Genomic DNA, 27,792 nt, shown 5'->3' with positions numbered 1-27,792 from the left:
GAACCCACTTTTTTTATTATAAGCTTATAATTTTAGATTTATGCTAGTTATTCGTAAAACTTATAATTCTATAAGTATTTTATTAGATTTAATATAATTTTTTATATTCGAAACTACAAAAACTACAAAACTACAAAACTACACTACTTCCAATGCTCTGAATAAGACTAATAAAGAAGGGGTATAATATTATAAATAATACTATATAAGATATAAGATAGGATTATATTAGCTAGAATAAGTATAACTTATAGGTATAAGAAGAAGGTAAGAGCACGTAATTAGCTACGTAACCTAAGAGGCAATTAAAGAGGTTAATATTTAAACATATTAACTAAGAAGAATTAAACTAATTAAACCTTAAGTTAATTAATTAAGGTTTAAAGGGATTAATAGTTAAGCTAATTAATCTAAAACTATAATAAAAAGATAAACGAATACTTAAGGAGAAAGTATTTCTATAGTTAAATAATCTAGTTCTCTATTAATTAATCTAAGTAATAGTCTTACTATTAAGAGTTATACTTTTAATAGCCTTATTATAATACTACTTAAGAGCTACTTTATAGCATTTAACCTAACTTACTTCCTAAGAAATAGACCTACTATACCTTAGAACCTAAGCTACCGTTACATTAAGCTTATTAGTATATATTTTTATTACTCTTTAACTTTATTATTAAGTATTAATTAAATAAGAGTAACCTAATAAATAAGCTATTAAAGTAACTTAATTATAAAGGTAAAGCTATATTTAATAAAAAGCTATTATTAAACTTATAAAAGAAGCTAATAATTACCTAAGAAAAAGTAAAGAATACTCTAAGAAACTATAAAAACTATAATAAGAAGCTAACGTTTAATTAAATATATAAAGCTTTAAGGCCTTTAAGAGAGAGATATTTAGCTTACGTAAATTAAGTAACTATTATAAGTCTAGTAATTATTACTTATTTTATTAACAAATTTAAAGAGAAAGTAAGTATAATAAGTATAATTATATAAAGTTAAGTAAAGTATATTATAAGATAATAATTAATTTATAAGAGTAAATTAATTATACTACTTAAAAAACTCTTACTTTAAGCCTAAAGCTATAACTTAAATATATAAAAGTAATTTACTAGTAAGCTAATAGTAAAATAAGAAGAAAAGAAGAACTAAATAAGAGATAAAAGCGGTCTTTTATTATATAAGAATAAAGTAGCTATACCTTAAAATCTAAAAATATATTAGAAGTTACTTAAGCTATATTATAATAATCTATTAATAGATTACTTTAAAATAAAAAGAATCTTAGAATTATTATAGCGTAACTTTTATTAGCTATATATATAAGATAAAGTAAAAGATTATATTATAAGCTATATAATTTATTAAGAGATAATAACCTAATAGTATTACTTATATAACGCGCTTAAATTACTATTAATTTCGCGGTAACTTTAGGTTAAAATATTAATAGACTTTATAATAAGGCTATTTAAAATAAAGTATCTTAGGTAAAGTATTAATATAATACTAGTAATAATAGATTAATTTATTAAGTATTCTCTTTTTCTAGTAATTAATACTACTATTAATACTATAAAACTAATAGAACTCTTTTATTATAAGATTAAACTTTAATTTAATATATTAAAAGGTATTATCTTTAATAAAGAGCTAATATTTACTAGCTAATTTTAATTAAACCTTTATTATCTATTTAAGATAAAAAAAGGCTTTTAATAGCTTTTACTTATAAATAAATAGGTAAATAGAAAGAATAAATTAAACTATAAAGTATTACCTACACTATTTTATTATAGGTAATTAGCTAATATAAGTGTAATTACTATTATAAGCTTAATTTACTTATAATAATACAAAGAGTAATATAATAAATTACTTACTTAATTATAGTTTAATAGGGTATAACTCAAAGTTTTACTTTTACTTTAAGGCTAAGGCTTATTAAAAGAAGATACTTACTATAAAAACCTATATAATTAAGCTTAAAAAAGTATAAGAATAGCTTTAAATTAATTAATAAAAAACTATAGAATTCTAAGTAAAGTATTATAATTAATAGTATATATCTCTTATCTTATATAAGAGAAACTTATTAAGCTTAACTATAAAGAATATTAAATTTAAGGTAAGAAAATAAAAGCTTATTCTCTATTATATTAAACTCTTTTAAATTCTAAAAACTATTAAAAAATAGGTATATTACTTAGTACTATTAAAATAATATAAATGCTTTTATAATATATTTTATATTAGCCTATTAAAGCTATAAAAAAGACGGGAAAATACTAATAAAAACTTACTTTTAATATTAAACTTTAAAGAGAATAATAAAGAGTATAAAGTTAAAGAAGTTAAGAATTAAAGAGAGTTTTAAGAAAATACTTATTATCTAATAAAGTAAAAGGGATAGCCCTTTAAGTATAATATAATAGATAGCTATTAAAGATATAATTAATACACTTAAAGTAATTATTATATTCTAATAAAATAAGAATAAATAAAAAGCTAATAAAACGTTATAAGAAAATTATAAGTAAAAGACTATTATATAAAAATTAAATAGCTATACTTTTAATACTATTAATTTTATTTATATTAACTTTTAAGCTAATAAACTATTAAATAAAAAATAAATGAAATAACGCTTAAAGTACGAGAAGAATTAATAAAAAAGCACTTAAAGCGTTATTTTTAGATAGATTATTATTAAATTTATTAGTAGTAATTACCTTTTTTATATTATTATAAAGGTAGCGAATTATTATTATCTAGGTAATATAATTTAGGTTAAATAAACGTAAATGTAAGACTTAAGTTACTTTTTATTTACTAAAGACTTAATTATAATTTACTTAATAATAATTAATAAGCGAAATAATAAGGAGTTATTAGTAAAGAAGTTTACTTACATTATTAAATTATAAAGAAAAAATCTAAGTAATTAAAAGCTACTTTTAGGCTATTATATACTAATAATAGGTACTTTAAGCGAATTAAAAGAAGAGAATTAATTAGCGAATATATTACGATAAATTAAGGAAAAACGTATTTATAAGCTCTTTATTATATTAATTAGCTTATAGGTAATATAATAAGTAGTTTTAGCGTAGTTAAAGCTACGAATAATTCCTAGTAAAAGCTAGGTAAAGCATACGTAAGTTACGCGCGAAAAAATATAACTAGTATTATTATTATTACTATTATTCTTATTCTTTAAGATTAAGGTAATTATAAGCTATTAAAGGTAGCTTAAAAGGCGTAAAAGATTAATTATATCTTTAATTATAATAGAAATAAGCTATATAAACGTTAATAAAGATATAGTAAAACTATAAGAAAACCCTTTAAAGTTATAAATTAATTAAATTACACGTATTAGCGCGCCTAATATACTATTAATAGCGCTTAAAGAGACTAGTATTTAAGCTTAAGTTACTATTAAAAGTATAGGGAATTTAAAGAAGTTTAAGCTTCTTTAAAAAGCTATAATAATAAGCGTTTACTATTATACGTAAGTAATACATATAAAAATAACGCTTAATATTAATATTTACTATTTTAATAGTAAATAATAGGCGATTAGCTTAATAAAATAAGGTTTCTTAAGTAAAAAGAAAGGGAATTAAATAAGTAAGGTAAAAAAGAATAAGGTAAGTAATAATATTTAAGGGAGAAATAACTAATAAAAGTATAAAGAGACTATACTAATTTATATATATAGCTAGTTATATAATAATATAATTAACCTTAATTAAACGTTTAAATTATTTATATATTAATTAATAATATACTATAGTATAGCTAGTAAGTAACTATTAAAGCTATTTAACGCTTAGTTAAAGTAAAGGGAAATAGTTATAAGGTAGTTAAGGAACCTCGCTTACTTATAACGCGATTAATAATATTATATGGAATAAAGGCTTTAAGATTATATCCCTTATATCTTATATAACTAGAAAATAGAATAAGCTTTAATTATTATAATATAACTACCCCTACCTTAGCTACCTAACTTCTAGTCCCTCTTATAATCTCACAAAATACGGAAAAAGGAGAAGAGAAGAGAAAAAGAGAAGAGAAAGGGAGAAGCGGAGAGAAAGGAGGGAGAGGAAGGGAGGGGGAAGAAGAAAGGGAGGAAGGAGAGGAGGAGGGGAAGCGGAGGAAGAGAAGAAAGAGGAGAGGAGAGAGAGGAGAGAGGGGGAGAGAGGGGGAGAAGGGAGGGAAAGGAAGAAAGGAAAGGAAGAACGGGGGGGGAAAAACGGGGGAGGAAAGGAGACGAGAGGAAAAGGCGGGGAAAAGAGAGACGAGGAATAGGGGAAAGGAAAGAGGAGAGTAAAAAACCGTATAAAGATGAGAGTAGATTTCAAGAATAAGGAAAGAGTGGTAAAAGGTTATTAGTATATATGTTAATTAAGAGTTTGATAATAATATTAAAATTTTATATATTTATTTAAAACTTGAAATATTAATTTAATAAGAAGATATAAAATTATAAAATTTAATTTTTATAATATAATTAAATTTATTATATTTAATAGAATTTAAAATATTATAATAAGTATTTTATTTCCTTTTATTTCCTTTTATTTTATTTATTATATATACATTTTATATGAAGTGGCCCGCCTTGCTGTCGAGCACCACCTTTAGGTGGTGAGTGAAACGAGACGCCTAAAATAGTGGGGCGGGCACGAGTAGTAGTCCGTCAAGGTACAGATGTATACCACAGCATGTATCAGCTGAGACAGGTGCTTTGCCTGCACACGCCTGTCATCAAATGCAACGCTATCGGCACCACTCGGTTACTGCCGATTCGGACGGAAGGGCCGTCCGTTCATTCAAAGGCGTCTGGTGTTGTGTTGTGTTGATAATAGTGACCAGGCGCGGCGGCGACCAGGATCCGTCATGTGTGGCGCACCATGCGGCCCTGACCATCCAGATGTCCACTTTTGATGCCCGGCAGGACCGGATGAGCCATTCAACGCTGGTATTCACTGCTACGGTGTATCCCTTTGAGTGCTCGAAGGTGCCGAACAAGGATGTCAACCAATGAAAACTTGAAATATAAAAGATACATAAGCTTATAAAGAGTTAACATGATCATATAAGTACCCGTAACTGCCGTATTTACAAAAAGCTACATCACACTTATCATAGCCCCAACACGAGTGAGCGCCCCGCCCGCCTTTTGAGGCTGTGACCCTGTTACCAAAAAAGTGCCTGCTAGGTACTGCAAATAAAGTGGGACCAGTACAAATCGGCATGTGGTGTGGCTGGCTGTTGCGGCGAGAGAGAGGAGACACGGGAGGCTTGCATGAGGCTTCCCCAGCCAGGGATTTGTGGGATTTTGGAACACGAGGCGTCAAGTGTGTGCTTGGACGACACGTCAAAGCCGAACGGGCTGATGTGCACCGTACGAAACAAGTTGAAAATTGCGATCTGGGATAGAAGAGTCATTCCATGTTAAGCAATAGCAGTTTCGGGGCTTCGGAGACCAAGACCGAATGCAAAAGGCTCCGAGTCCGAGGGTTTGGAAGAATTGCGAAGGCCGAATGTGCACCGAGTGGAACCCAAGGAGCCATCTTTTCCCTCTTTAGTTTCATATGTAAGCAAGTCGTTGATGCGGGACGCCACCACCCGTTGAACACTCCCTAGTAGTACTAGTGGCCTTTGGCAACATGCAAGACTAAAAAGATTTGGCACCGTTCGATAGTAACTGTGTCATGTCATGGCCAGGCTTGCCGAGAAAACTCGAACTGAACACTAGACCTAAGGGGGGAAATGGATGTTCGTCAACTCACACAGCCAAATCTTGTTCGGATTGCAAGCCCGGATATTGACAACCAACATACGATTCAACATGACGCAAGCTTGATACATTATAGCAAAAAGGGCCCTCTCAAACGTCAACAGACCAACCTGGAGTTCTAGCTGTACACCAGAACAAAAATTGACAGGGCTTTTCGGCAATGTTCGGCTATCACCATAGGGTGGTTTGCAAAAATCGAAACCTTGGATCAGTCAGCCTCGCAAGGGGTCAAACGATTTAACAAGATTTAGTGGAGCTACCCGCTGATAGAGGTGCGAACGGACAAATCGGGCTTATTCCCAGCTGACACAAGTTAATAGCACATGGATACGGCACAGATGGCTGCCCCACCGCAGGAGTAGACTCGGTGCGACTTATTGTGTATATCATGTGTAACGCCTCGATTCAGGGATACTTAGACAAAGGCTTGGCATGGAAGCGCTCTTGGAGGAGGTAGTGGTGGTTACTGGTGGCTGCTGCGAAGAATATAAATACGCAACTCTTCCCTCCTCGGACAGACATGGGCCAGAGGGGGAAGCCATAAACAGCAGCCGAACACACGAGTCCTCATTTTGAACTTGCTACACATTTCCTTTAACCTTTCGAAACATTGCACTCTCAACATGCCTTCCAAGAAGCAGAGTTGGTTCGCCCGCCACATGGCTCCTCCACCACCTCTGAACACGAACCCAGTTTGTCCCTGCGCCAACTGCTACAATATCCTTGCCCAGAAGCCCGAAATGGGGCCACGAAGAGATACAACTTCCTCAAATCTGTCGTCTAGTTCTACTGATTCACTGTCACGACCTGGGCGGGAACCGGATACTGTCTCAGTGAGCAGCCGAGACACCAATGCAACGACGACACATGTAGAACTGGTCTCCAAGAACTAGGCCAATACTTTTATCAGCGTGGCCCGATCACCGGACACACGGAGATAATTATAAGCATTGATTTGATGAATTGGATCTGGATACGAATATACCACTTTTAGGGGACACAAGGCGTCGGGAGGGGAGGAGTTCACCTTACATATACAATCATCGAGCACTTGCCAGACAAGGGAAGACGACATCCGGACATCGAACCAGAGTACTTTTCTTCTCCTTCGTCTTTTGCGCCTGGTACTCGGGTCGTCGTGCCGGGCGATTTACACCACAGTGTCGAAATGCTCGGTGACCAAAGGCATCACGGGCGAACAAAGCGTTGCAAAATTTTTTTTACGGTACGCGATATTAAAATATATTATTAATATATCATTATGGAATCTCTACATTAGCATCTCTAAGAAGTTGTGCCCTGCGCCCATGCTCGGGGTTGACCGTGGACAATCATGGCTGGGTGCGTGAACTCCATTCTCACGCCGCCATCCATCCATTTGACGTCACTCCGCCATCATGCGCATTACAGTTGTACTCTCCACATCCAGGGACGGTAATCTGATGTATGCCCAACGCCATTACCGACGGCTCCAGGCTTCCCTCAAGCTTCACACACGATAACCATGGCCCCAAATGTCGATCCTGCGATTCTAAAAGCCCTCGGCGTAGACGGCCAACATGCCGAGATTGCCTCCCATGGCTCATCCGGCTTCTCAGCCACCTTCAAACTATCCATCACAATCGACGGCCAGTCCATCAACTACTTCGTAAAGACTGGTACTGGCAGGGCCGCGGAGCTCATGTTCAAGGGTACGATCTTATGGTCTACGCACCGAGACCTTGGTCCTCCGGGAGATCAAACGCCACTGACTCTGTGATATGCAGGCGAGCATGCATCCCTAAATGCCATCCAGAGTGCCGTTCCCAGCCTTTGCCCCAAATCTTATGCCCATGGAGCCATGTCCACCTCGAACAAGTACTTCCTCGTCACCGACTTTCTCGACTTGGGGTCTACAGCCCCAGGGGGGTCAGGACAATCTCTGGCAGCCAAACTCGCCAAACTGCATACAACACCAGCTCCCATCCCGGATGGCCACGACAAACCCATGTTTGGATTCCCCGTCTCAACGTGCTGCGGCGAAACCGCCCAAGACAATTCGTGGAAATCATCTTGGGCCGAGTTCTACGCCGACAATCGACTTCGTAGCATTCTCAAAGACTGCGTCAGGAACAACGGCAGCGATGCCGAGTTGAGTAAAGCTGTTGAAACGGTGGCCAGCAAAGTCGTCCCTCGGTTAATAGGTGAGTCCACCATGAAGGACATAACACCGGTGGTTATACATGGCGATTTGTGGAGTGGAAATCACTCCAAGGGGCGGATTGGTGGCAAGGGCGGCGCAGAAGAAGTCGTCTTCGACCCGTCTGCTGTATATGGCCATTCCGAGTATGAGCTGGGTATAATGAACATGTTTGGAGGGTTTGGGGCCAGTTTTTGGAAGGAATACGAAAGTCTGGTCCCAAAGGCAGAGCCAAAACACGAGTGGGAAGACAGAGTGGCGCTTTATGAGTTGTAAGTCGACATACGCTGCCTGGGTTCTCTACCCCCTGCCCTCGCGTTCTTGCGTTGGGAAATGATATTGCTTGCAGACTGACAATTGCAGATATCACCACTTGAATCACTTTGCCATATTCGGTGGCGGCTATCGCGTAGGAGCCATGTCCCTGATGAGGAAGCTAATTGCGAAATACGGCAATTAGACACAAAATAAAAACGGCACCCCTAATCAGGCACAATAATGAATATATTCAAAAATGCTTTGTATAATCAATGCTATTGGGAAAAAAAGTACTCCCCAACTCCGTGTATGATTTCTCGCTGTAAATGCACCAAAGCCCCCGTCTATAAAATTGCAACGACAAACATGACGGCCCAGTATTTGAAGCTAAGCTGGCTAGGCGGCCAACATTTGCCGTGCCTCTCGCGCAGGTTCTTCCTCCTCCGGCCTCTCAGATATTGGAACCTGGACATTTGGAACAGACGGAAGCTGTTGTCCCTCGCCAGCGAGCTCTCCTTGCAGCGCAGCCAGCTCATCCTCTACTTCCTCCTCGTCTTGATTCGATATCTGGCCACCCAGCATGTCGCTGACTTCCTGTTTGTCACAGTAGCCGTGAGTCACCACAATCCAAACCCAGAGTAAAAAGGAGAAGAGAAGGGAAATATCCCCACAAAAGGGCATACATACCTGCTGATAAGCAATTGCATCCGCGGTTTCGCCCATGAGTTTCTCTACATTCTCCAACCCCCCCATCTCGGCGTGAATCTCTTTCAGGACCTTGGTACCCTGTTGCAGCCCAAACACGACATCCTTTTGTATTAGCGCGAATTCGACGTTTGAAGTCAACTTCTCCAATTGTTCGAGTTGGGCGTCCGTCTTGGCCAGCAGCGACTCCTGGTACTTCTTGCGCCGCAGCGCCAGCAGGGCTCTCTTCTTGTCGCCCTTGGCGAGCATTTGCTTTGCGATATCCGTCTCTTTGTCGGTGAGGACGGTGATTCGTCGCTGGTACTGGTGTAATTTGTCGCGCTGGTTCTTCATGTCCAGGATGGCCCTGTATCGAGCACGAGATGGTTAATGAGCGGGTGGCGTCAATGTGATGCGGTGCGCAACGAAGGGGGAGAGGACGGAAACATACTTGTCCTGGGCCGTAACTCTGCTGGTGTTGCCACCCATGATGTGCACACTTCTCCCGGATCCAGCCGTTGAGTGAAAGGTCTATCGAACACTTGGTGAAGAAGTGTAGTTGAAGCGTATGGTGTCGCATGCCCATGCGGCTCGCTGCTGGATCGTCATAGGTCTGGAGGGGCTCAAGCGCTATCGATAAGCCGCATCGGACTTTGACATGCTTAAAAAAAAAGACAGGTCTGGGGCACTGTCCATCACGTGGATTTGAGATTCCGAGAGAGCATCATCCCGGGACAACAGCCATATATCGCATGCAATCCTAACCAAATAGCCGGGCAGGGAGTGCTACTGATGGCAGAGTTATCTGAAACGACTATTGAAACCAAGTTAAATACCAGAAGCGCTTTCCTTGTCAAACATATACAGCACCTGAAATGACGAACGTTTAACCCTTCACTTGAACGACTCGCAGAATTTTTTTTCTTTCCTTTTTCACGCTTGACGACGGCTCTCTTTTGTCTGTCACCTGTATTGAGCGGTATCTCATTTTGAGAACGGGTTTATATTCCAAAAACTCTCAAACACGGCGCTTGCCTCCACTGGCCCGCGAACATTTCATCGGCACATCCTCTGCTGCCCCCCGATGCTGTACATCTGAGTTCATCAATATCTCTGGCCACTTTGCGCTCACGAAATATGCCCCCTGGCATGGTAAAATCGCGAGCAAATCTTCGTTCACGGATAGAACGAGATGTGTACACTGTGTTAAAGCAACTGGAAACAGCAAATGGTTGCAGCCCGTTCAAAACAATCACCACGGCATACGATGCAATCCAACGGTCCAATTCAAGCCTTAGGAGACAGAAGAAGAGGATTCTAGAGGACGCAATAGATCGTGTGCTCTTGGTCAGAAAGCAAGAGGCTGATGATTCTAGCGACTCCGAGGCTGCCATAGAAGAGGCTGAACCAGAGAAGCCGGAAGATGAGAGATTTCTGTTGAATCGGCAAATGACAAAACTTTGGCATCAAGATCCGTCTGACAACAAGGCCGTATCGACAGAACCTTCACCGGCAAAAAAACGCCGAATCCAAGCGGACACCGAGGACATACCCGGTCAAACCAGTGCCGTTGAAACAGTGGTTAATGGCAACGTATCTGAAGGTCCCTCATCTCTACTGAAGCAGGACAAGCAGCAGACGAGGAAAACCCAAAAGGCAAGCCGTTTCACGGTCGAGCATGTCGATGAGGAGGTACCGCTGGGCGGTCTCGGAGAGGTGTATGGCGACCTCCTTGAGCATGGCTGCAGGCTCTTGCGATTTGCAAACTACTACGAAGAAAATGGATGGGACCGAACAACCGGCATCCTCCTATCTGGTCCTTGTGGTATGGGAAAGAGGTCATTGGTGAAGAATGTGGCCTCAATGCTCGGCGTACCTCTAGTCTCCCTCAATGGCTGCCTCGAAGACCCCGAAAGAATGGAAAAGAGCATGACTGAAGCCTTTGACGCCGCAATAGCACAGGCCCCTAGTATCGTCTTCATCGGCGAGATCGACCAGTACATGTCCAAGACTGGCTCAGGCAACCACAATGAACACCACTTCAAGGCCATTCGCCTCTTCACACAGCAGATGCAACGATTAAAACACCGGCGAGGAGAAGACGGGTACGTCCTCGCCATGGCCACCACGTCAAAAATCGCAGATGTTGACCAGGGGATATTAAAAACCGGCTTGTTCGAAGTGACCAAACAGCTGAAGATTCCAGACTATGAAGCGAGACGGGACATTTTGCAGACGGTAACCAAAAAGAAGACGCTTGCGGAAGACGTCGACCTGGGTGAGATTGCTAGGATAACGCACGGCTTCGTGGCAGCCGAGCTCGTCCTCATCACCAAGTTGGCCACTGAACTAGCCGCGAAATGCATCAGCGAGGATGCCGAGGCCACCGACGTCTGCATGTCGGAGATGAAGTCTGCCATCCTCTCCGGGAACCGAGACTTCTTTTCCGCCATGCGCCCCCGTATACGGCCACGAGCACCCGTATCCATGCAAGACTTCAAATCCGTCATCAAGGACTTCACCCCCTCCCTGCGAAAAGAAGGCTTCACCGTCATCCCCAACGTCACCTGGGACCAAGTGGGAGCTCTCGACAAGGCCCGTAAACAGCTACACATGTCCATCATCGGCCCCATAAAACGGCCCCAGGTCTACAAAGAGTTCGGCCTCAAGCAAACCGCCGGCATTCTCCTCTGGGGCCCTCCCGGCTGCGGCAAAACCCTCGTCGCCCAAGCCATCGCCAACGAAGCCAAGGCAAGCTTCATCCTCATCAACGGGCCCGAACTCCTCAACAAATACGTCGGAGAATCCGAGCGCGCAGTCCGGGAACTCTTCCAGCGAGCGCGCTCCTCAACCCCTTGCATCCTCTTCTTCGACGAGATCGACTCCATCGTGCCCCCGCGGGCCAACTCCTCCACCGACTCTGGCGCTCGTGTGGTAAACGCCCTCCTTACCGAACTCGACGGCGCACAAGACCGAACGGGCGTCTACGTGATTGGCACCACGAACCGTCCTGAAATGATTGACGAGGCTATTCTGCGTCCAGGTCGTCTGGGCGTCCAGCTTTTTATTGACCTCCCCACCCCTTCAGAGCGCGTGGATATCCTCCGAGCCATCTATCGGACTTGCCATGAGAACCCGTCCCCCGTTGCAATGGAAAGTCTCTCGTCCGTGGCCCAGGATCCACGCTGTACAAATTTCAGCGGCGCAGACCTCAGCGGTTTGCATGCAAAAGCTGCGGAGAGTGCTTTGGAAAGGTGGATGCAGGACGAGACGTCGAGTAAGGAGATGATTGAGGCGGATTGGGAGTTTGCGTTGGCGAATACGAGGGCAAGTGTGCGGGATCCGGCATCGTATAGAGAGCGGGATATGATTATCTGAGGGCGTGGGTACCTGACTATGGTAGAGGGTAATAGACTGACTGCATTCTACCAACAATGGCTACGTATGCAAACGTCCTTATCATGCATGTGTGGTTGTATTCAAGCTAAAAGTGAGCGATGTAAGATCAGGTTACACAGCACATGGAAGTGGCCAGTGACCCTGGCCTAATGGTTGCTCGTCTCGGCAGCTCATGGTTATATGCGAGAAATGAAAGCTAGAGAGCGTGCATGCCCAAGAATGTGATACCAGTCTTTCGCAAACTGCAACACTCACTTGTATTGTCACAAAGTCAGAGCCAATGCCAGCAGAAACAATCGCTCATCAAAGCGGAGTTGAATAACAAGCACATCCTGGTAGTGCCCCGGCTATTCTAAATTTTGTCTATAATACACTCATCCTGTCCCCGTCTATCATGTCGTATTAATACACGTGCAAGGCACTTAAGCAGTAGAATCCTTCAGGTAGCTAGTTGACTTGTCAGCAGGTGGCGAGAAATCTCTTGGGTGTATGCCAGTGTGCACTTACGCAATCAGATCCTTCCTGTCCTTCTCCTTCTTGAGACCACCGAAAGCCATCTTGGTGCCGGGAATGTACTTCTTGGGGTTTTCAAGATAAGCGAAGAGGGTGTCGTCGTCCCAGGTGATGCCCTTCTGCTTGTTGGCATCGGTGTAGGAGTAGCCTTCGACGGAGCCAGTCTTGCGACCGAAAAGACCGTGCAGAGCGGGACCAATCTTGTTGCCGCCGTCCTTCTCGACGGTGTGGCACTGTGCACAACGGGTTTTGAAGAGGTTGGCACCCTTCTGAATGTCACCTGAAGTAAGAACTATTAGCATATGCCCCATTGACAACGTTGTGTTCTGTCTTCCGGGATGCCAAGAAAACAGTGATGACATGCCCCGAGATCAATAATCGATACAGAGCGGCGTGGCCGAATGCATAACCAGCAGACCGACCCAATGAAGAACAGGACGAAGATTGCGTTGCCATCATCGGAATCGTTGCGTGAGATCTTTTTCCGCGTTCACAACATTTTGACCTTTTCCCGGCACAATGAAAATGACGCAAGAAGCATGAGCAACCGACGCCTGAAAGGAATTGCGCACGTCACCATTGTGCCGAAAAGCACAACGTGGACACTGGAAATCGCTCAATTGCGGTTCGATCACCCGATTCCGGACAACTTTTATCTGCATTCATTGGCATGCGCTGACGCAATGGCAAAGCAAACCGGCTCGACCGATTGCCCGAGGCCTCTTCGGCTGTACAGGATACAACACGAGTGCAAGACTTACCACCAGCCATTTTGAATTAGGGGTCTTGGAAAAGAGATACAAAAAGAGTATATTCGTAGGAACGGTCGCGAAGAAGAATCCCGAGAATTGTCAGTGACGACTTGGGACTGTCGATACAATTATGGCGTAGAGGATGGGGAGGGAGGAGAGAGAAAGACCAGGAACGCCGAATGAAAAAAAAAAGTTTACTTATGACAGCATGGACCGATCAGCCAGGCACTCGAAAACCGGCTCCTGGCAAGATGTCCGCACGATTGAGCCACAGTGGCCTGCGGCGCAGCCCAATCAGAGCCGTGCAATTACGCAGTCAGCGGACCCGCCACATCGGCTGCGCCGGGTAAACTCGGACAACGCTTGAGCAGTATTCGGCTGCTCATGTGCCCAAGTGCCCCCACTCTTGTCCACTGCTGCCCACTAACTTGCGTAAACTGGCCCTGTATGCCCGAGGCTCACAGGTGGTGAGAGAGCGCCCGTGCCCTCGCCTCCCTTCTCCCCTTTGCACCAGCATGCACAAAGGTACCTAGTACCTAGGTAAGTTGTGCCTGAGGGTACAAGGCTACCACTCAAGGTGCATTCAGGTGCTAAGGAAATCCTGCCCAAAAAAAAACCCAAGCTTCAAACATTGAGCTGTATTGATGCAACGGGATAGTTTCATGTTCGCACAACCCGCCCTACAATGACCTCGAGAACGATAATACCGCGCTTCTTGCTACCTTTACAAGGTCCCTTGTGGCGCGGCGTCCGCATTCCGCTCTCCCAAAATATTCGCATCAGATACGCATCATCGTCATCATCGACTGGCCATCGCAACCTCCAGTCCCAAAAGCCAATTGTGCTCGAGAAGCCAGCCAAGTTCAACCCCCCGTCCCACGGATCTCGACTCAAGCGAAACACCATGCCCAAGCATTACGGCCCTGAACTGACCGCGTCGGAGATTTCTGCCCAGAACAAGAGGCATTACCCTGGCGTCATGGCCCCTGAGGGATCTTGGTCTCATTGGTTTTGGCATAGCAGGTTGCTTCATACTTTTATTACCATGGTATGACCCATGTCACTTTCTCTTCTGTATGAATCCCTATCGGGATCTCGTGCAGAAGCGTGTTGAATACAAGAGAAAAAAACCCAATACTAATTCACCATGCAGGGGGCCTTGTTTGCAATGGCCATATACACCTTCTTCATGAATTACGCCTACAACTCCCCCTTTAAGGACCTCGTTCCTCCGATGTCCGATCTCTGGCAGCACCCGACGTACTTTTTTGCAGCGTGGAAAAACGTCATCGCCCTGCACGAAAAGGACAAGGCCGCAAAGGCTGGTGAACATCGAACAAGGTATCTGGATGATGTCGCAAAGAGAAAATACTACATGAAGGTACACGGCATTGAGTCCAAGGACCCCGTTTCTCTAGTGTTTGGAAAGGACGAAGGAAAATCAGAGGAAGAGCTGGAGGCTGTTGCGCTTGGACGGGAATTGCCCCCAACATCAGAATCGGACAGGAAGCCAGAGCAGAGGAAGAAATGGCTTGGTATTTGGTGATTGACTGGACACATGCTACTTTGGCCTGTCCTCCTACGATAACTCTGAAAGTACTCGGAACGCCTGGGCCGCCATGCAAATAGGACTGTAAATAAACCGCGCACACTAATAATACGCCGCACATTGCCCAAATCCTTTCATCTTGTCCGCTGATCGCCTTCATGTTAAATCCACACCCTCCAACCCATCCAAGATTTCATCGGCAACACCACCCTTTTCAAGCACTGCTTCTACAATGCCGTTCATCACACTGAATTTGCTTCCGCCCAACGGTGCTTTCCACACGCCTTGCAGAGTTTGGTGACCGTCCACCTGTTGCTTCATAGTAGAGCCAGCTGGTGCTCCATTCGCAGCGACATTGACGGAATCAGGCACACCGGGAGGAGTCAATCTCGAAGGCGGATCGACGGTTCTCATTGACAACAGTCTTAGCTCTCGTCTCGAGTCGACATTCGCCCCCCCGGCCTTCGTTTCTTCCCTAATCTCTCCTACTGATACAGCCAGTGCCGTCTCGGCAACTGCCAGCTCTTCCTTGGACGGGTCGAAAATGATATTATCGCCCACTCCAATAACTAACAAGGTAATCGGCGGTCGGGAACCAGTGGAAGCTCTCTCACGTGGATACAAGTAGATCGATGACTCCCAGTCGTCGTCAAACATGGGGTCTTCGTCGCCTTCTGACTTGAGTCGTGGTAACCGTGTCGCGAGAAGTGCGAGATGTGATGTCAGAGACAGAAGTGGAAGCGGGTATGAGAGAGGCGGTGAAATCAGTAGAACCTATGTGGCCCAAAAGAAAAAGAAGGAAAGGTCAATATCACGTTAACGGCATCTTGCGGTTCGACGGTGTTATGATACTCACGTCAAGATACAATCTCCAATGAAATCGTCTATTAATCCAAAGCTTCTTCGCGAATTCCCCATCTGCTAGCAACGCCTCTCTCAACATTTCCGCCAGAAACACCGTCGAAGCTTCGTCGTCTCTCTGACCGGGTATCTCAATCGTCATTTCCAACCAATCCCCTCTGGCTCTTGACCTTGTATCATCAGCCGCGGCGTTTGCGATGGCACTCAATTTGCCATCGTTGTCCTCGGCATCTCGTACGCCAGGGGTTTTTTCAATTTCCGCCTTCACGCCAACAATGGCTTCTGTGCCATCCGAAAAGCATACACGAGCACTGCCGTTCGTTCCAGGTAAAATACCAGTCTCCGCGGTCAATGGCCGGAATTGCGTTGAAGAACGACCATCAGGGCGGATTGGTGGGGTAAGAGAGAGTGAGCTGTGCAGATATGCGAGTTCGGCAGGAGAAAGAAGAGTTTGCTGAGTGGCCATGGTCCCGCAAAGCGATCACCAGCCAGGAGAGATGGATCAAGCCGTTGGATGTGCTGGCGCTGGCTGAATTGCTGGCTGAACTGCCGGTGAAATACGATTGTCATGGAAAGTTTTTTTGAAGCTCAAGCTTTCGGCCGCAGCCTAAGCTTTGTTGATAAGATAGGCTCGGCGATGGTGGTGGGGACGGTTCGATATCGCTAGTCTCAGCGCTTGGCTCCCTGTGAAGTCGAAATAAAAATTTCGTAAGCTAAGGGCGACCCACCAGGCTCAAGGTATTTGTTTCGCATCGATATTGCTACCAAAAAAAAAAAAAAAAAAAAAAAAAGTGTGTCAATTTCCATTTCTCTCTTTTTCTTCCCCTCTCTCCTCTTTCCTCTTTGTTTTGAGCCAAATAGAGAAGCAGAGAGGGGGGCGGATGAAAAGAAAGTGACGGATAGAGAGCGCGAAATATCAAGGCACCAAGACTTAACCTTATTATTCGGAGCATAACCGTAGGTCCAGACACGACAAGTAATTCAAAGCTTCTACCTAACGAACCTACCGTACTGGCTGCTCAATAAATCTTTCTAAGCTCTCTCCCGTGTCATGTCCAAACAGATCATATCTTTAACATCTGGCCCAATAGCCGCAATCAACTCTGCTACAGAGGCCTTAATCCCAGGCCAATCGGTGATGCTTTTGGAGTCCCAAGCCACGAGATCAGAAGTCTCGAATAGTGGTCCGGTGGAAAACACCTTCAAGGCAATGTGATCCAAATCGACTTCCTCCATATCTGAGGCGCAAGTGATTCCGGGCATGCTTGATTGGAAGAGGGACCCTATGTCTTCATCTCCATCTTCATCGTTATTTTCCCCCTCCCTGTTGTCGTGACCCTCTGTGCGTGTGCCATTTCTAGGAGTGGCTTGCCCGACCTGATTGCTAACCTTTGGCCTTTTGGAGCCTCGAGTCTCATCAGTTTGGGGCTCACTGTCAACGATAGAAGCTTCTTGCCTTTCAATGGATAGACTGAGAAACGGCTTCTGGTCGAGGAGATTCAAGGTTGCCTGGTCTACTGGGTCCCAGCCAAAGCTGCTGGGATCGAGGATGAATTGCGGAGAATAGTCGATTTTATACTTCATCTTCGGGCAATTGTGAATGTAGAACCCAGGGTACCACCAACGATACCCTTCTTCTTTCGCTAGGGCGATTTCGTGCATTGCACCTAGTTTCCCCGGGGTCTGCTTGTGAATGCTTTCATGATATAGAAAGTAAACGGAGCTGACGCAGTCAGGTAGCAGATCTAATACTCCAATGGCAACCAGGACGCCATCGAGCCTGTAACACTGATGATACGACCCTAACTTGCGCTTTTGTCCATCAGGTGTCACCATGACTTCCCGTCGTAGGGGAGAACTACAGAGGAATCGCTTGAAGGCCCGAGGAGTCCTATCTTCGGGGAGGTCCTTGTGGACAACTCGTTGATAGTTGTCGTAAACCTGATATTTCTCGTCGGTGAAGTTGTCGTCTTCAAGAGTGATGACAAGTTTGTGCGCAGGTTCTGGGGGTGTTTGCAGTTTTCCATACTCGGCTTCATGTATACGATCAACAAGGCAGAATTCGTTGTCCCTCCTTTTAACCTCTTTCCGGGGCTTTGGGTAGAGTCGAGCTGCGTCCTTGATATACGACTCCCCTAAGACAAATTTGTTGAATCGATTCACAGTTTGGCGTTGGTCTCTTGAAGGTTTAAACTGGCCAGAATCAAGCCGAATTGTGTAATGGGGGCAACACGACCTCCGCTGGTCCGGTCGATATAGGAGTTTGCCTGATCGACGCCAGCACCTGTCAAGAAGAGTCTGATAGAATTTTGGGCTTAATGATGTCGCGTTTGCGTAATACGAATAGCCTGAGTCGATTTACAATGTCAGTGTGCTTGCTGACCCATGCAATAAACCTAAATGTGCCATTTTTCTGCATAAGATAGTGACGGCGGAGATCTATGTGTTTGGCAGCCGTAAGAAAACAGGGGAGCAATAAACCAAATAGGGAGCAAGGTAATTCACGTTTTGACTGACTCTGGCCCTGATTGTGGCAGTAACCGCATCTCGAAGAGTTTGCATATCCTGTAGCATCCGTCAGCACACTGCAGTCTTTGGATGACTTTGACTAGGCTTCTAAGTATATTGAAGGGAATTGCTAAGAGACCATGGTAACCGAACATGTAGGGGAGCCGACTAAAACTGTATCGGCTTGACATGTTTCATTGTTGCATCCACTGTAGAGTTGGCGAAAGAGTGTTCTACATAACGCAATGTACACTGCGAATCGTGCAGCCACGTACATGCAATAGCTTGCCCTCTTTACACTACCTACTCAGCTAGGCAACTGAATAGCCACGGAGGTTCGAGGGTTGCCCAAAGCAATCGATGGGGACCATGTACAACGTGGCAGGCCGGCATCACAGCAAATACCAAGCCCGGTACGGAGTAGCAGGATAATGAACTGAGGTTGTTGCATGGCCAACCAACTGGGAGGTGGAGAGGGGGCACGTGGGGTTTAATTGACTGGGTTGGTGAAGGGAAAGGCAACGAAAAATGACGACAGCAACTCACCGATTGGAGAAATATATTCGTAGCTGGTTGAGGCGTCTTCAGGGGTCTGCGTGGTACCAATTGTCGGACTGGGTTCCATGGCGGACAAAAGCACCGTCCCAGCCGAGCAGATACCTGATTCTGTGAAGCCGAAGGGGCCCCCGTTGAAAGGTCCGGTAGCGTTCACCGACTGCTTCTTTGCCGAATCAATAACACCTACCCAGGCAGCTGCTGTGTTTCCTGAAGAGGAAAGCCGATGCGTAAAGGATTGAGCCACGTGTAATCACCCGTGACTGGCATGAGGTTGTGGTCAAGTAATTCGGAATATCAAAGACATGCCAAAGTCGCTTGTGGCAACTTCAAGAGGGAATCGGGGAAGGAAAGCAGTCAGACAGGGTGGACGGGGTTGACAAGGTAGGTTGGCTGCCACTCGGCTCTATCAAAAATAGCACTTGAGGCTTTAGGATCCGGGGCTGGGGGCCGCTGGGCTGGCAAACGGCTGTGTGCCCCAGTGGATTAGGTTTTTGTCGCCCTGAAGTATTGGTGATGATGATGGCGTGGACAAGGAGGGGCGAGGGCGAGAGGGACGTTGGTGCTTGGGACCCAACAAGTACAAAACACCACTCGATAAAAATGAGATGTCGGACCGGTGGGCAGCTCGATGTGAAAGAATAAATGTCGCTTACGGCTCTCCGGTGATTCCAGTGGGGGGCGGAGGTGGCTCGTCAGCGGCTCGAGAACAAAAAATCAATACGGTCATGAAGGTATTTGCCTTGTTAAAGCACGGAAAGGACTATGTCCAGATGAGGTCAGCAAGGTCAAGATAGTAGTAGTGTCAGGCGTCAACCAAGATGCAGGTAGAGAGAGCTGCCTCCAATGGCGTGAAGAGGAGGACGGGCAGGAGGGGCAAGTCGCCTCTAGCCCTCAAGTGCTCCAACTTGTAGCCCTACAGGGAACGAGGGCATATGTAGGACGGCCTACGAGTGCCTGCATGCATGTGGCACATTGCAGAAAAAGAAAAAAAAACATATAAAATAAAAATAAAAGAAAGCAATGTCTGGCCCACCGCGGGATCTCAATGCTTGTACTAGCATGCTCATGTCTATTAACCTGGAAGGCTGGACCAAGGCACAGGATGCATCTAGAGCCCGAGTATCCTCGGCAACTACTAGCATATATGTAACACCCAGTAAAGTAAGTTACCAAGTAGCGACATCGACAGCAGTGACACCAAATGTTGACAAGACGCACCACGGACTACTGATAAGTATACTTAGTATGTACCTGGTAGGGTAATAGGGCACCTGTATGTCCAGACATCTGCACTGTAAACTCTGCATGCTCCTCTGCACCTCGCCGGGACAAACCGGCATATCCATAAGGCCCACGGCCCAACGCTGATGAGCTTGACAGACTTGGGACCAATGGCACGAAAACCTGGGAATATTACTACATACCGAATATCAGAAACATGACGGAAAAGAATTGGAGCAGCCTCTTTTTTTTTCTTTTTTTTCTTCTTAATTTTAAATTTTTTTTTCCCCCAGCGGCTATCGTTGCAAGTAAGCGCATGGAAAGGGACATCTCTGCACGGCCATCTTTAAGCAAATGTGCCACAGACCATGTCGGCATTGTGCCGCAAGACCAATATTCAAGCCAGCCTGCTTTGTAGTTGACTCTAGTCCGGCCCCGAACTTATTCAAATACATGTCGTGGCTGTTGGTCAGCGACTTGGAGGGCAGATCCCATTCAATGCTTCCCTTTTCCGTTGAAACATTCATGCCTGGACCTTTGCATCCCCGTTGCCTCGCATAGTCGTTGTCTCGCCTGGCAGCATTCAGCACTCCATGATGTCGTTATGTAACCACTTGACCCTCCCTCCATTTCACCAGCAGGCAATTCACTTTGTGCCTCCAGCATTCGCGCCTCGATTAAGGCGGCATGTCTTGTTGACCCAGCAGCTCACTAACCAGGGTAAGCTGGGCTGCACATGTCTGGTGCAGGTGCATGACTCTTCCTCTCTTCTGTATGTCTCCTTCCTACACAAGATATGCAACTGCGCGCTGAGCCGCCGGCCCTTGGCTGTACCAGCTCGGGGAAACGGCCTCAGACCCTCGTCCACTTCCCGTCCAGCTTCGCCAGCCTCCTCCAGCCTCAACTCAAGGGAAGCATTTGAGAGCTGTGAATCTCGCTACCACCCTCAATCATGCATGTGCACGCCACGGCCCTGCTTCACCACTCAGTCTCCACGGAGCGGCTTCTTTCGTGCGTGATTGCGTGGGCATGCAGACGCGGTCGAAGCATCCGGGAATGGCCACTTACAAGCAATCGCATGCCGCATCTTGGTCACACAGCACTCTGCCTGGGAGACTTGAAGCCAAAGGAAATTGGCTCTACATTCACCGCCCTCACATACACGGGAAGGACATGCAGCACACGAGGCAGGCGCTGTGAATGGTCAATCCAAGCTTTCTCTGCCATCCACACCACATTCACGCCCCCAGCTTGTGTCCCAGGATATTAGATACGATGCCCCGGGTGAAAAATTTGGAGTATATTAATCAGAGGGCCCCCCAAGGGCTGTTGTCAGATTTCCTCTAGATAAAAGAGAAGGAAGCAATTACAAGTAGACATCGCTCAACGAGACCCGAGCGTCATGCATTTTCCTTGACTGTCGCCTGTGGTGTTGCCTTCCTGCCTGACTACACGAGGCTGTTAGTTATTCTTCGTCTTGCTGCAGCTCGCTTCTTTACATGAATGTATAAACCCTTCAAGACAAGGTTGAACCCACATCTGAAAGACCTTGTACAATCGTCAGCCGTGGAACAGGCCTCGTGTCTACAGTTTGTTCCTCTGCTACCGCCAGTTGACCAGTTGCCAACCCAGCCTTAAGCATTGAGCATTGAAGTTGGCCCGGGGCAAGCGTGAAAATAGGACTTGACCCTTTACAAGCACCCCTGTTATGACGTCGGAGGTCGAAGGGACTACCTGGCCCTTCTCTTTTGCTACATTCGAGTCTATCGAATGGCATTGACTGTGTCTGGTGTTTTTTTTTTCTTGTCCCGCACATCCCGCGTCGGATTTCGCTGCTTGGTTTCGGCCTCACAAAGTCGGAAGCCCCTCGGCACCACTTCAACCACGACGATCCCCACGACCTTCCACGGCGTTTGAGGTATTACCTGGCTTCACCGCGCCTGGCGCACCGGGTACCCCACCTAGGTACTTGAGTGCTTTAAGTACTCAGGTACTCGTTGAGGTGGATATTCTTTGGAGACGTTCTTCAGCCTCCAAGTATCCCAAATCTGCTTGAAAGTAGTGGAATCGCCGGGAATTGCGCCGTGCTGCGTGGCCTGGCGCCGAGGCCGCCTCTTCTTTATCGATCGGCCTTCGCACTGCCTGCTAGTGCTCTGAGCCTTGACTTCCGACAGGCCAAGCGAGGACCTGTTGGTCTCCAGGAACTTGAGGTACTTGTTACCGTGATAGCTGCCCGTACCCCCCGTGCTCCTGTGCTGCCGCGTTGCAGTACTTTGCTTTCAATGTTCCCGGCGGGATCTGGCCACTTTCGCTGAAGCTCGACGACCAGACTCTTGGTGAAAAGCCGCCTGCACAACCATTCCTAAGCTTAAGAAGTTAGCATACACTTGACAAGAAGGCGGCCATCAGACCATCGGATCGTACCCAAGCTTTGCCCTGACCGGGCGCCGCCTCCAACCCACTCGAGCCAGATTCGGCAACAGACCAGTTGACCCAGTTGGACACCACGGGTAGCCCAGACTTGTAGAGTTGACCCGGCCGCTTGAACCACCAGTGACCACAGGGCCACCAGGGCCACCAGGGCCACCCAAGGACCACCAAGGACCACCAAGGATCCGTGCCCCAATAAAGTCTTTAGTATCAACAAGTGACTTTAGTACTTCCTTCCGGCCCCCCGGGAACGAAGCAGCCTGGGGCATTTGCCTTCTGCCCTCCTCCAAGCTCGAGTCACTGCGATCTGTTCACACCTCTGTTCCTCATTCTCTTCTCTTCTCTTCACTCCGGTCCCTGTGCGACATTCACCCAGATCAACCAAGGCCATGATGTGTGGTAGTTCACTTTGATTCCTCTTCTTTTGCTGCAAGACGCAAGCCTCAACGACGGGGTCACAGCGCCTCAATCACCCCTGTGAGATTTGCAGTTCGCCTCAGCCAGCACCTTTTTTTTAGCGCTTTCCGCCAGCACCACGTACTTGGTTTGGACGTGGCAAGAGGTGTCGCAAGCCATCACGCATTCGAAGTCGACAACCTCTAGCATGTCTGGCCCTGGGTCAGAGACGTCCGATGGTCGGTCGATGCAGTCTCGAACCGGAAGAAATAAGCAAAGTGAGTACTGCTTGCCATCCAAGTGAACCTCTCCTTGTGGTCTGTTTCAAAGTTGCCGGACCCATGCACATGATGCTTCTGCTATTCTGCCTACAACGCACTGTCGTTCTTGGTCACCTGTGACTCTTGCGGGTGCAACAGGACAGCTTGCTAACGCTTTTTCCACCCGCAATCTAGGGTACAACTCAAAAGGCGAGCGACTCGTCGCAGGAGTCGTCCCCTTAAGTCCCGACCTAAACTTCGTTCTTCTTATACAGTCGACGCGGCGCAAAGGATGGGTTCTCCCAAAAGGAGGATGGGAGACCGACGAGTCTTGCCAAGAGGCGGCTACACGTGAAGCTTGGGAAGAGGCTGGAATTACTATTCAAATTGACTATGATCTGGGCACCATCGACGAAAAGCGTCCTCCCAAGTCGTCCAAAGACAGATCAAGATACTCATTTTTCCAGGCCACGGTCCTCAGCGAGGTTGAGGACTGGCCTGAGAGGCATAAACGAGAGCGTCAGTGGTTTACCTACACCCAGGCTCTCGATGCCCTGGCAACAAGGCCTGAGCTGCAGGAAGCGCTTCAGCGCTCTACTATCAACCAATTGTAGATGTCATACTGTGCCTCCCTTTACAGCTAATCCTTTTGGGCGCATCCTACTCAAGACATTTTCTCCACCGAGATATCTACGCATAACGCTGTTTCTCTGAGCTTAGACATTCTTGACGAGGCAGCATCTTGTCTCAGGTCTCAGCGGAGTGTGGAAAAAGGTTCAGAGCAAGCCAGAGTACTGCGGCCTACACATGGGAGTGAGACCATTCTCGGATTCACTATGCTCAGTTCCGAATGCAAATGAAGACGAATTGCAATTCTTCTTTTAATTCTGCATCATCGATGGGAGAATATATCTCGTGCATATATACTAAGGCGTTAGCGGACGGAGAAACGATAGATATGTTTTACTTCCTCCCTTTTTCTTGTCTTGTTTTTATGGCTTCATGCCGCTTTTATACTACTTTACACGAAGAAAGTGGGAGAGACAGCATGAAAGAAAAAGAATCGGCTGCGCATGCAGAATTTTTCGCATCGAATGCATGTCGAAAATCTTTGGTTGAAAGACACCGACGGGGTCGGATAGGCAAGGTGCTAATGGATACAAAGCTACACTACCTCAGCCCAACTTCTCTCAGAGAAATACAAAAACTACCATAGAGAGTAAAACTGGGGATAGTTTTACGCCTGTAGTATGCATGTCTCTCACGCGGGCTCGCTCTGCTTCCATGCCGGTGACTGCCTGGCACGCCAGGCCGCCTTACGTTGCGTTCAGCCTCTTCGTCTCCCCGCAATGTGCGTCGCAAGGCATTGAGGCGGACATCATGCAATCTACGGATTGAAAGTTGGCGCCACCATTACTTAATCACTAGCGCGTGCTTCACCGCAGAATATTCCACAAAATGAGCCCTTGCGGTGTCGCGGCGTCATGATATTCCCTACAACTCCGTCACATTCATCCAGCGTGGCCGGCATCATGCAGCCCCTCCATTGACTTTTTTTTTGTCATGGGCGTCCCAACCATGCCCCCGCGCCTTCCCTGCATGTTCCAAGACCCTTCGAACAATCAAAGCCTATATCACGTGACTACACTTATCGATAGCACCTTCATGAAGGACAACCGACGGACGGGGAGGGTCGCAACTCCAAGCCCGAATCTGCTAGTGAACCTGCTATTTCAGAGACACCTTTTCCTTGCTTAGTTGGAAACGTTCCACCATGCTCTCATGAAGCGCAAATAGTCCAGATAAATATATGGATTGCTGTTTCGCAGGTAGAACCCACTCGCCACACAACATCGAACAAGAATACGAAATGGAAAACCTGACGATCTCCGATGCCCCTCCTCCTGGAGCTCGGGGCCATGCACAGGGTCCCCCTCAATTGCCCCCGCAGATGTTCACGACAGCTGCTCAACTTCTTGACCTAACGGATAGTACGTCTACTTGCGATTACCGGGGACGTTGGTCGGCTACATGTAGAGGAAGGTGTTTTGAGCTGACACGATGCCCATAGAGAAGCTCATGGTCGCCCTACGCGACGGGAGGAAATTGATTGGCGTATTGAGAAGTTGGGATCAGTTCGGTATGCTTTTTGCCAGTACAGAATGCGCCAATGCTTCACGACGTTTTTTTAACACGCGCCACAAACAAAACAGCAAACTTGGTTCTGCAGTCAACAACCGAAAGGATATTCGCCCTGAAGCCCGGCACTGACCCCTCCGCCCCGGAGGGCTACTACGCCGACGTGGTCCACGGCATCTTCCTCATCCGGGGTGAAAACGTGCTCCTCCTGGGCGAGATCGACCTCGACAAGGACGACGACCCGCCGCCGAATTTCGAGCCTGCCGAACTGGAGCTCGTGAAGAAACTGGCCGAGGAGAAGAAGGCCCATGACAAGGCCAGGGACAAGAAGAGGCTGCAGAAGCTGGCCACGATGGGCTTTGAGGGCGAGAATTTGGGCGAGGCTGTGTTTTGAAGTGGATGCAAGGGGCATGTATTCTTGCTGCAACAAGAGGTGGCCATGGAAGAATATCCAGTGGCAGAGATGGTTTTTTAACTTGTGGGGATAATTTGGGATCCTTGACGGGTAAACACGTTTAGCTTTTTGTTGGTTTTTCTTTAAATTTTGTTTTGGTCGTACTTTATGCGGCACGGTTCGACTAGGATGGCAGAATATTGTGAAATGCCGCCTGTCGGGGTGGTTGGGTCTTGGTCGTGGGTGTCTGAGAAAGAGAAGGGGATCCCAAACCTTGACGACATGAAGCTGGAACATGTCGGGAGTTGGTGTAGTGTCTTGCTCAGGAAGGAAATAGACGGATTGCCAAGAGGATAGACTTGCCCATAGCCGCCTAGGGCAAACACGACATTCTTGGTTGATTTTGGTTGATTTCGCATAGCTTCACACATGTTCCGTCTTGAATATGGGGTTTACTAGATTTAATTCATCATTCCAGAGCATACATGGTGTGGAGACTCATTAAACAGAAATACTAATGTACATGGGCATGAAATGAGGGCGCTTCACACTCGCTTCCCACTCCCACTGCTGAATGCCATTCTATCGCGGACACTCCCGCCCTGAGCATCACCCTCCAATGAAGAGAAGGACCACCAGGTCAAAAGCCCCCCGCTCGGTGCTCTTTGACATGTTATGTGGTCGTCTTCTTCAGCCTCTCAAACATGGGTATCGGGTTGTCATTGCCATTTCTCATGCCGCCCAGAAGCCAATCTGTCAAGCCTACAAACTTGGCGCCCATCCCCTTCTCCCAGTTCCCACCTTCCTGCGCCTGTTCAATCGTATGCGTCAGTATCCTGCCCTCGGCATCAAAGTCGAATATGAATAGTCCCGTAAACGCCTTGTTGGGGTCGACTCCGCGCCCGCGCCACAGGGACCTCGCGATGCCGCCGGGTTCCGGCGTCTTTCCGTTGGACCGTCGCTTCTCGCACCAGCGGACCACGAGCTGTTCTGGCATGGCGCCGGCGCGGCGGGGGAGGAATGTTAGCGGCTCGGATGTCATGCGTTCTGCGAGGATTTCGAGCTTGACGTTGCCGATTATGGGGACGCGGTTCCAAGCAATTGGCGATGTCCAAAGGGCTGCGTTGTAGGCAACTTTTCCGGAGACGGTGGGAAGATGGGGGTGTGTTGTCGGGAAGAGCTGTAGATTGATGTTTGGGGCTAGGATTTCCTGAGGCAGTGGCGATTGTAGCAACGTCGGCAATCGTTCTTGGAGTATCCTTAAGGCTGGTTTGCGTCAGCGTCAAAGGTTCCCTGGCCCATTATGGTCTGTCTACAATGTCCAGAGAGGAAGTTTGTGTATGTATCAAGAGAATGGTATGACGCTTACTTCTGCCAAGCTTTGCCTTGTTCGGATCTTGGGGATCTTCGCCCTTGCCGTCCTTCAACAACTTTGGTGTCGTCCTGCCAAAGTGTGTTTGTGGCAGCGGCTGCTGAGATACAGAAGGCGTTTGCAAGAGGCACTCCGGGTTCGAGATCAGAGATGGCGGCGTGGGCGGTAAGTTGACGGGTGTGAGATGTGCAGGAGGTTGAATCGATGGCGTTGCGAGGGAGGAAGAAGTGCTCAGACTAGTCAAGGTCCGGAGAGCCGGTGGGCCACCGGCAGATCGTGTTGCATTGCGCAACGGCGCAGCCATTGGAGGTCAAGACAAGCTCGTCGACGGCAGGGACCGCATGCGCGGGGTTGACAGGTATAAAGAGGTTGACAGCGCCCAGGGTTAATCGGTGTCAGTGTCGAGGTCCCACGATTTGTCGATAGAGGAAGAGGAGAGTATTGCGTCAGCGGGTTGCAGATAGGTGGACTTGGAAGATGAACGGTCGCAGTCTC

At 46.4% G+C, this 27,792-nt stretch overlaps 11 protein-coding genes across 13 annotated transcripts; 6 read left to right on the top strand and 5 right to left on the bottom strand.

Moving 5' to 3' along the window:
* Window positions 1-7,328: 7,328 nt before the first annotated feature.
* Window positions 7,329-9,542, top strand: J3458_005243 (uncharacterized protein; the record flags this gene model as incomplete). Its single annotated transcript, XM_007811681.2, has 3 exons — window positions 7,329-7,515; window positions 7,591-8,275; window positions 8,367-9,542. The coding sequence occupies 3 exons, from the start codon at window positions 7,329-7,331 to the stop codon at window positions 8,461-8,463; spliced, it is 969 nt and encodes a 322-aa protein (XP_007809872.2). The 3' UTR covers window positions 8,464-9,542.
* On the bottom strand, window positions 8,490-9,504 carry VPS20_1 (Vacuolar protein sorting-associated protein 20). 2 transcript variants are annotated; one of them, XM_066118686.1, is made up of 2 exons: window positions 8,949-9,504; window positions 8,490-8,855 (listed from the first exon to the last, which is right to left on the bottom strand). In XM_066118686.1, exons 1-2 carry the CDS (start codon window positions 9,297-9,299, stop codon window positions 8,658-8,660), a joined length of 549 nt encoding a protein of 182 aa, XP_065976207.1. In that variant the 5' UTR covers window positions 9,300-9,504; the 3' UTR covers window positions 8,490-8,657. The 2 variants fall into 2 exon arrangements, with proteins under 2 accessions (XP_065976207.1, XP_065976206.1); XM_066118685.1 differs by having other exon boundaries at window positions 8,490-9,312; window positions 9,397-9,504.
* Window positions 9,543-9,685: 143 nt separating the features above from the next.
* Window positions 9,686-12,740, top strand: RIX7_1 (Ribosome biogenesis ATPase rix7). Its single transcript, XM_007811683.2, has one exon. The coding sequence runs from the start codon at window positions 10,083-10,085 to the stop codon at window positions 12,321-12,323; it is 2,241 nt and encodes a 746-aa protein (XP_007809874.1). The 5' UTR covers window positions 9,686-10,082; the 3' UTR covers window positions 12,324-12,740.
* A 26-nt stretch (window positions 12,741-12,766) lies between these two features.
* On the bottom strand, window positions 12,767-13,219 carry CYC1_1 (iso-1-cytochrome c; the record flags this gene model as incomplete). Its single annotated transcript, XM_007811684.2, has 2 exons — window positions 12,767-12,791; window positions 12,852-13,219. 2 exons carry the CDS (start codon window positions 13,217-13,219, stop codon window positions 12,767-12,769), a joined length of 393 nt encoding a protein of 130 aa, XP_007809875.2.
* A 914-nt stretch (window positions 13,220-14,133) lies between these two features.
* On the bottom strand, window positions 14,134-16,721 carry RRP42_1 (Exosome complex component rrp42). The gene is made up of 2 exons (XM_066118684.1): window positions 16,015-16,721; window positions 14,134-15,932 (listed from the first exon to the last, which is right to left on the bottom strand). Exons 1-2 carry the CDS (start codon window positions 16,483-16,485, stop codon window positions 15,315-15,317), a joined length of 1,089 nt encoding a protein of 362 aa, XP_065976205.1. The 5' UTR covers window positions 16,486-16,721; the 3' UTR covers window positions 14,134-15,314.
* Window positions 14,295-15,155, top strand: J3458_005239 (uncharacterized protein; the record flags this gene model as incomplete). The annotated part of the gene is made up of 2 exons (XM_007811685.1): window positions 14,295-14,657; window positions 14,763-15,155. 2 exons carry the CDS (start codon window positions 14,295-14,297, stop codon window positions 15,153-15,155), a joined length of 756 nt encoding a protein of 251 aa, XP_007809876.1.
* On the bottom strand, window positions 16,709-19,860 carry ATE1_1 (Arginyl-tRNA--protein transferase 1). Its single transcript, XM_066118683.1, has 3 exons — window positions 19,074-19,860; window positions 18,525-18,584; window positions 16,709-18,367 (listed from the first exon to the last, which is right to left on the bottom strand). Exons 1-3 carry the CDS (start codon window positions 19,150-19,152, stop codon window positions 17,052-17,054), a joined length of 1,455 nt encoding a protein of 484 aa, XP_065976204.1. The 5' UTR covers window positions 19,153-19,860; the 3' UTR covers window positions 16,709-17,051.
* Window positions 19,861-20,997: 1,137 nt separating this feature from the next.
* Window positions 20,998-21,620, top strand: J3458_005236 (uncharacterized protein). Its single transcript, XM_066118682.1, has one exon. It carries the CDS (start codon window positions 21,259-21,261, stop codon window positions 21,574-21,576), a length of 318 nt encoding a protein of 105 aa, XP_065976203.1. The 5' UTR covers window positions 20,998-21,258; the 3' UTR covers window positions 21,577-21,620.
* Window positions 21,621-23,340: 1,720 nt separating this feature from the next.
* J3458_005235 (uncharacterized protein) lies at window positions 23,341-24,006 on the top strand (the record flags this gene model as incomplete). Its single annotated transcript, XM_066118681.1, has 2 exons — window positions 23,341-23,410; window positions 23,588-24,006. 2 exons carry the CDS (start codon window positions 23,341-23,343, stop codon window positions 24,004-24,006), a joined length of 489 nt encoding a protein of 162 aa, XP_065976202.1.
* An 894-nt stretch (window positions 24,007-24,900) lies between these two features.
* J3458_005234 (uncharacterized protein) lies at window positions 24,901-25,925 on the top strand (the record flags this gene model as incomplete). Of its 2 annotated transcripts, XM_066118679.1 has the most annotated exons (4): window positions 24,901-25,221; window positions 25,320-25,383; window positions 25,464-25,532; window positions 25,606-25,925. In XM_066118679.1, exons 2-4 carry the CDS (start codon window positions 25,344-25,346, stop codon window positions 25,923-25,925), a joined length of 429 nt encoding a protein of 142 aa, XP_065976200.1. In that variant the 5' UTR covers window positions 24,901-25,221; window positions 25,320-25,343. The 2 variants fall into 2 exon arrangements, with proteins under 2 accessions (XP_065976200.1, XP_065976201.1); XM_066118680.1 differs by having other exon boundaries at window positions 25,320-25,925.
* A 673-nt stretch (window positions 25,926-26,598) lies between these two features.
* On the bottom strand, window positions 26,599-27,601 carry J3458_005233 (uncharacterized protein; the record flags this gene model as incomplete). The annotated part of the gene is made up of 2 exons (XM_007811690.2): window positions 26,599-27,191; window positions 27,295-27,601. The coding sequence occupies 2 exons, from the start codon at window positions 27,599-27,601 to the stop codon at window positions 26,599-26,601; spliced, it is 900 nt and encodes a 299-aa protein (XP_007809881.1).
* Between the last annotated feature and the right edge of the window lie 191 nt (window positions 27,602-27,792).

This window comes from Metarhizium acridum, assembly GCF_019434415.1.
Source record: "Metarhizium acridum strain ARSEF 324 chromosome Unknown scaffold_31, whole genome shotgun sequence".
Lineage (NCBI taxonomy): Eukaryota > Fungi > Ascomycota > Sordariomycetes > Hypocreales > Clavicipitaceae > Metarhizium > Metarhizium acridum.
The sequence above is the reverse complement of the archived record's forward strand: the minus strand, read 5'-3'. Positions and strand labels throughout refer to the sequence as shown.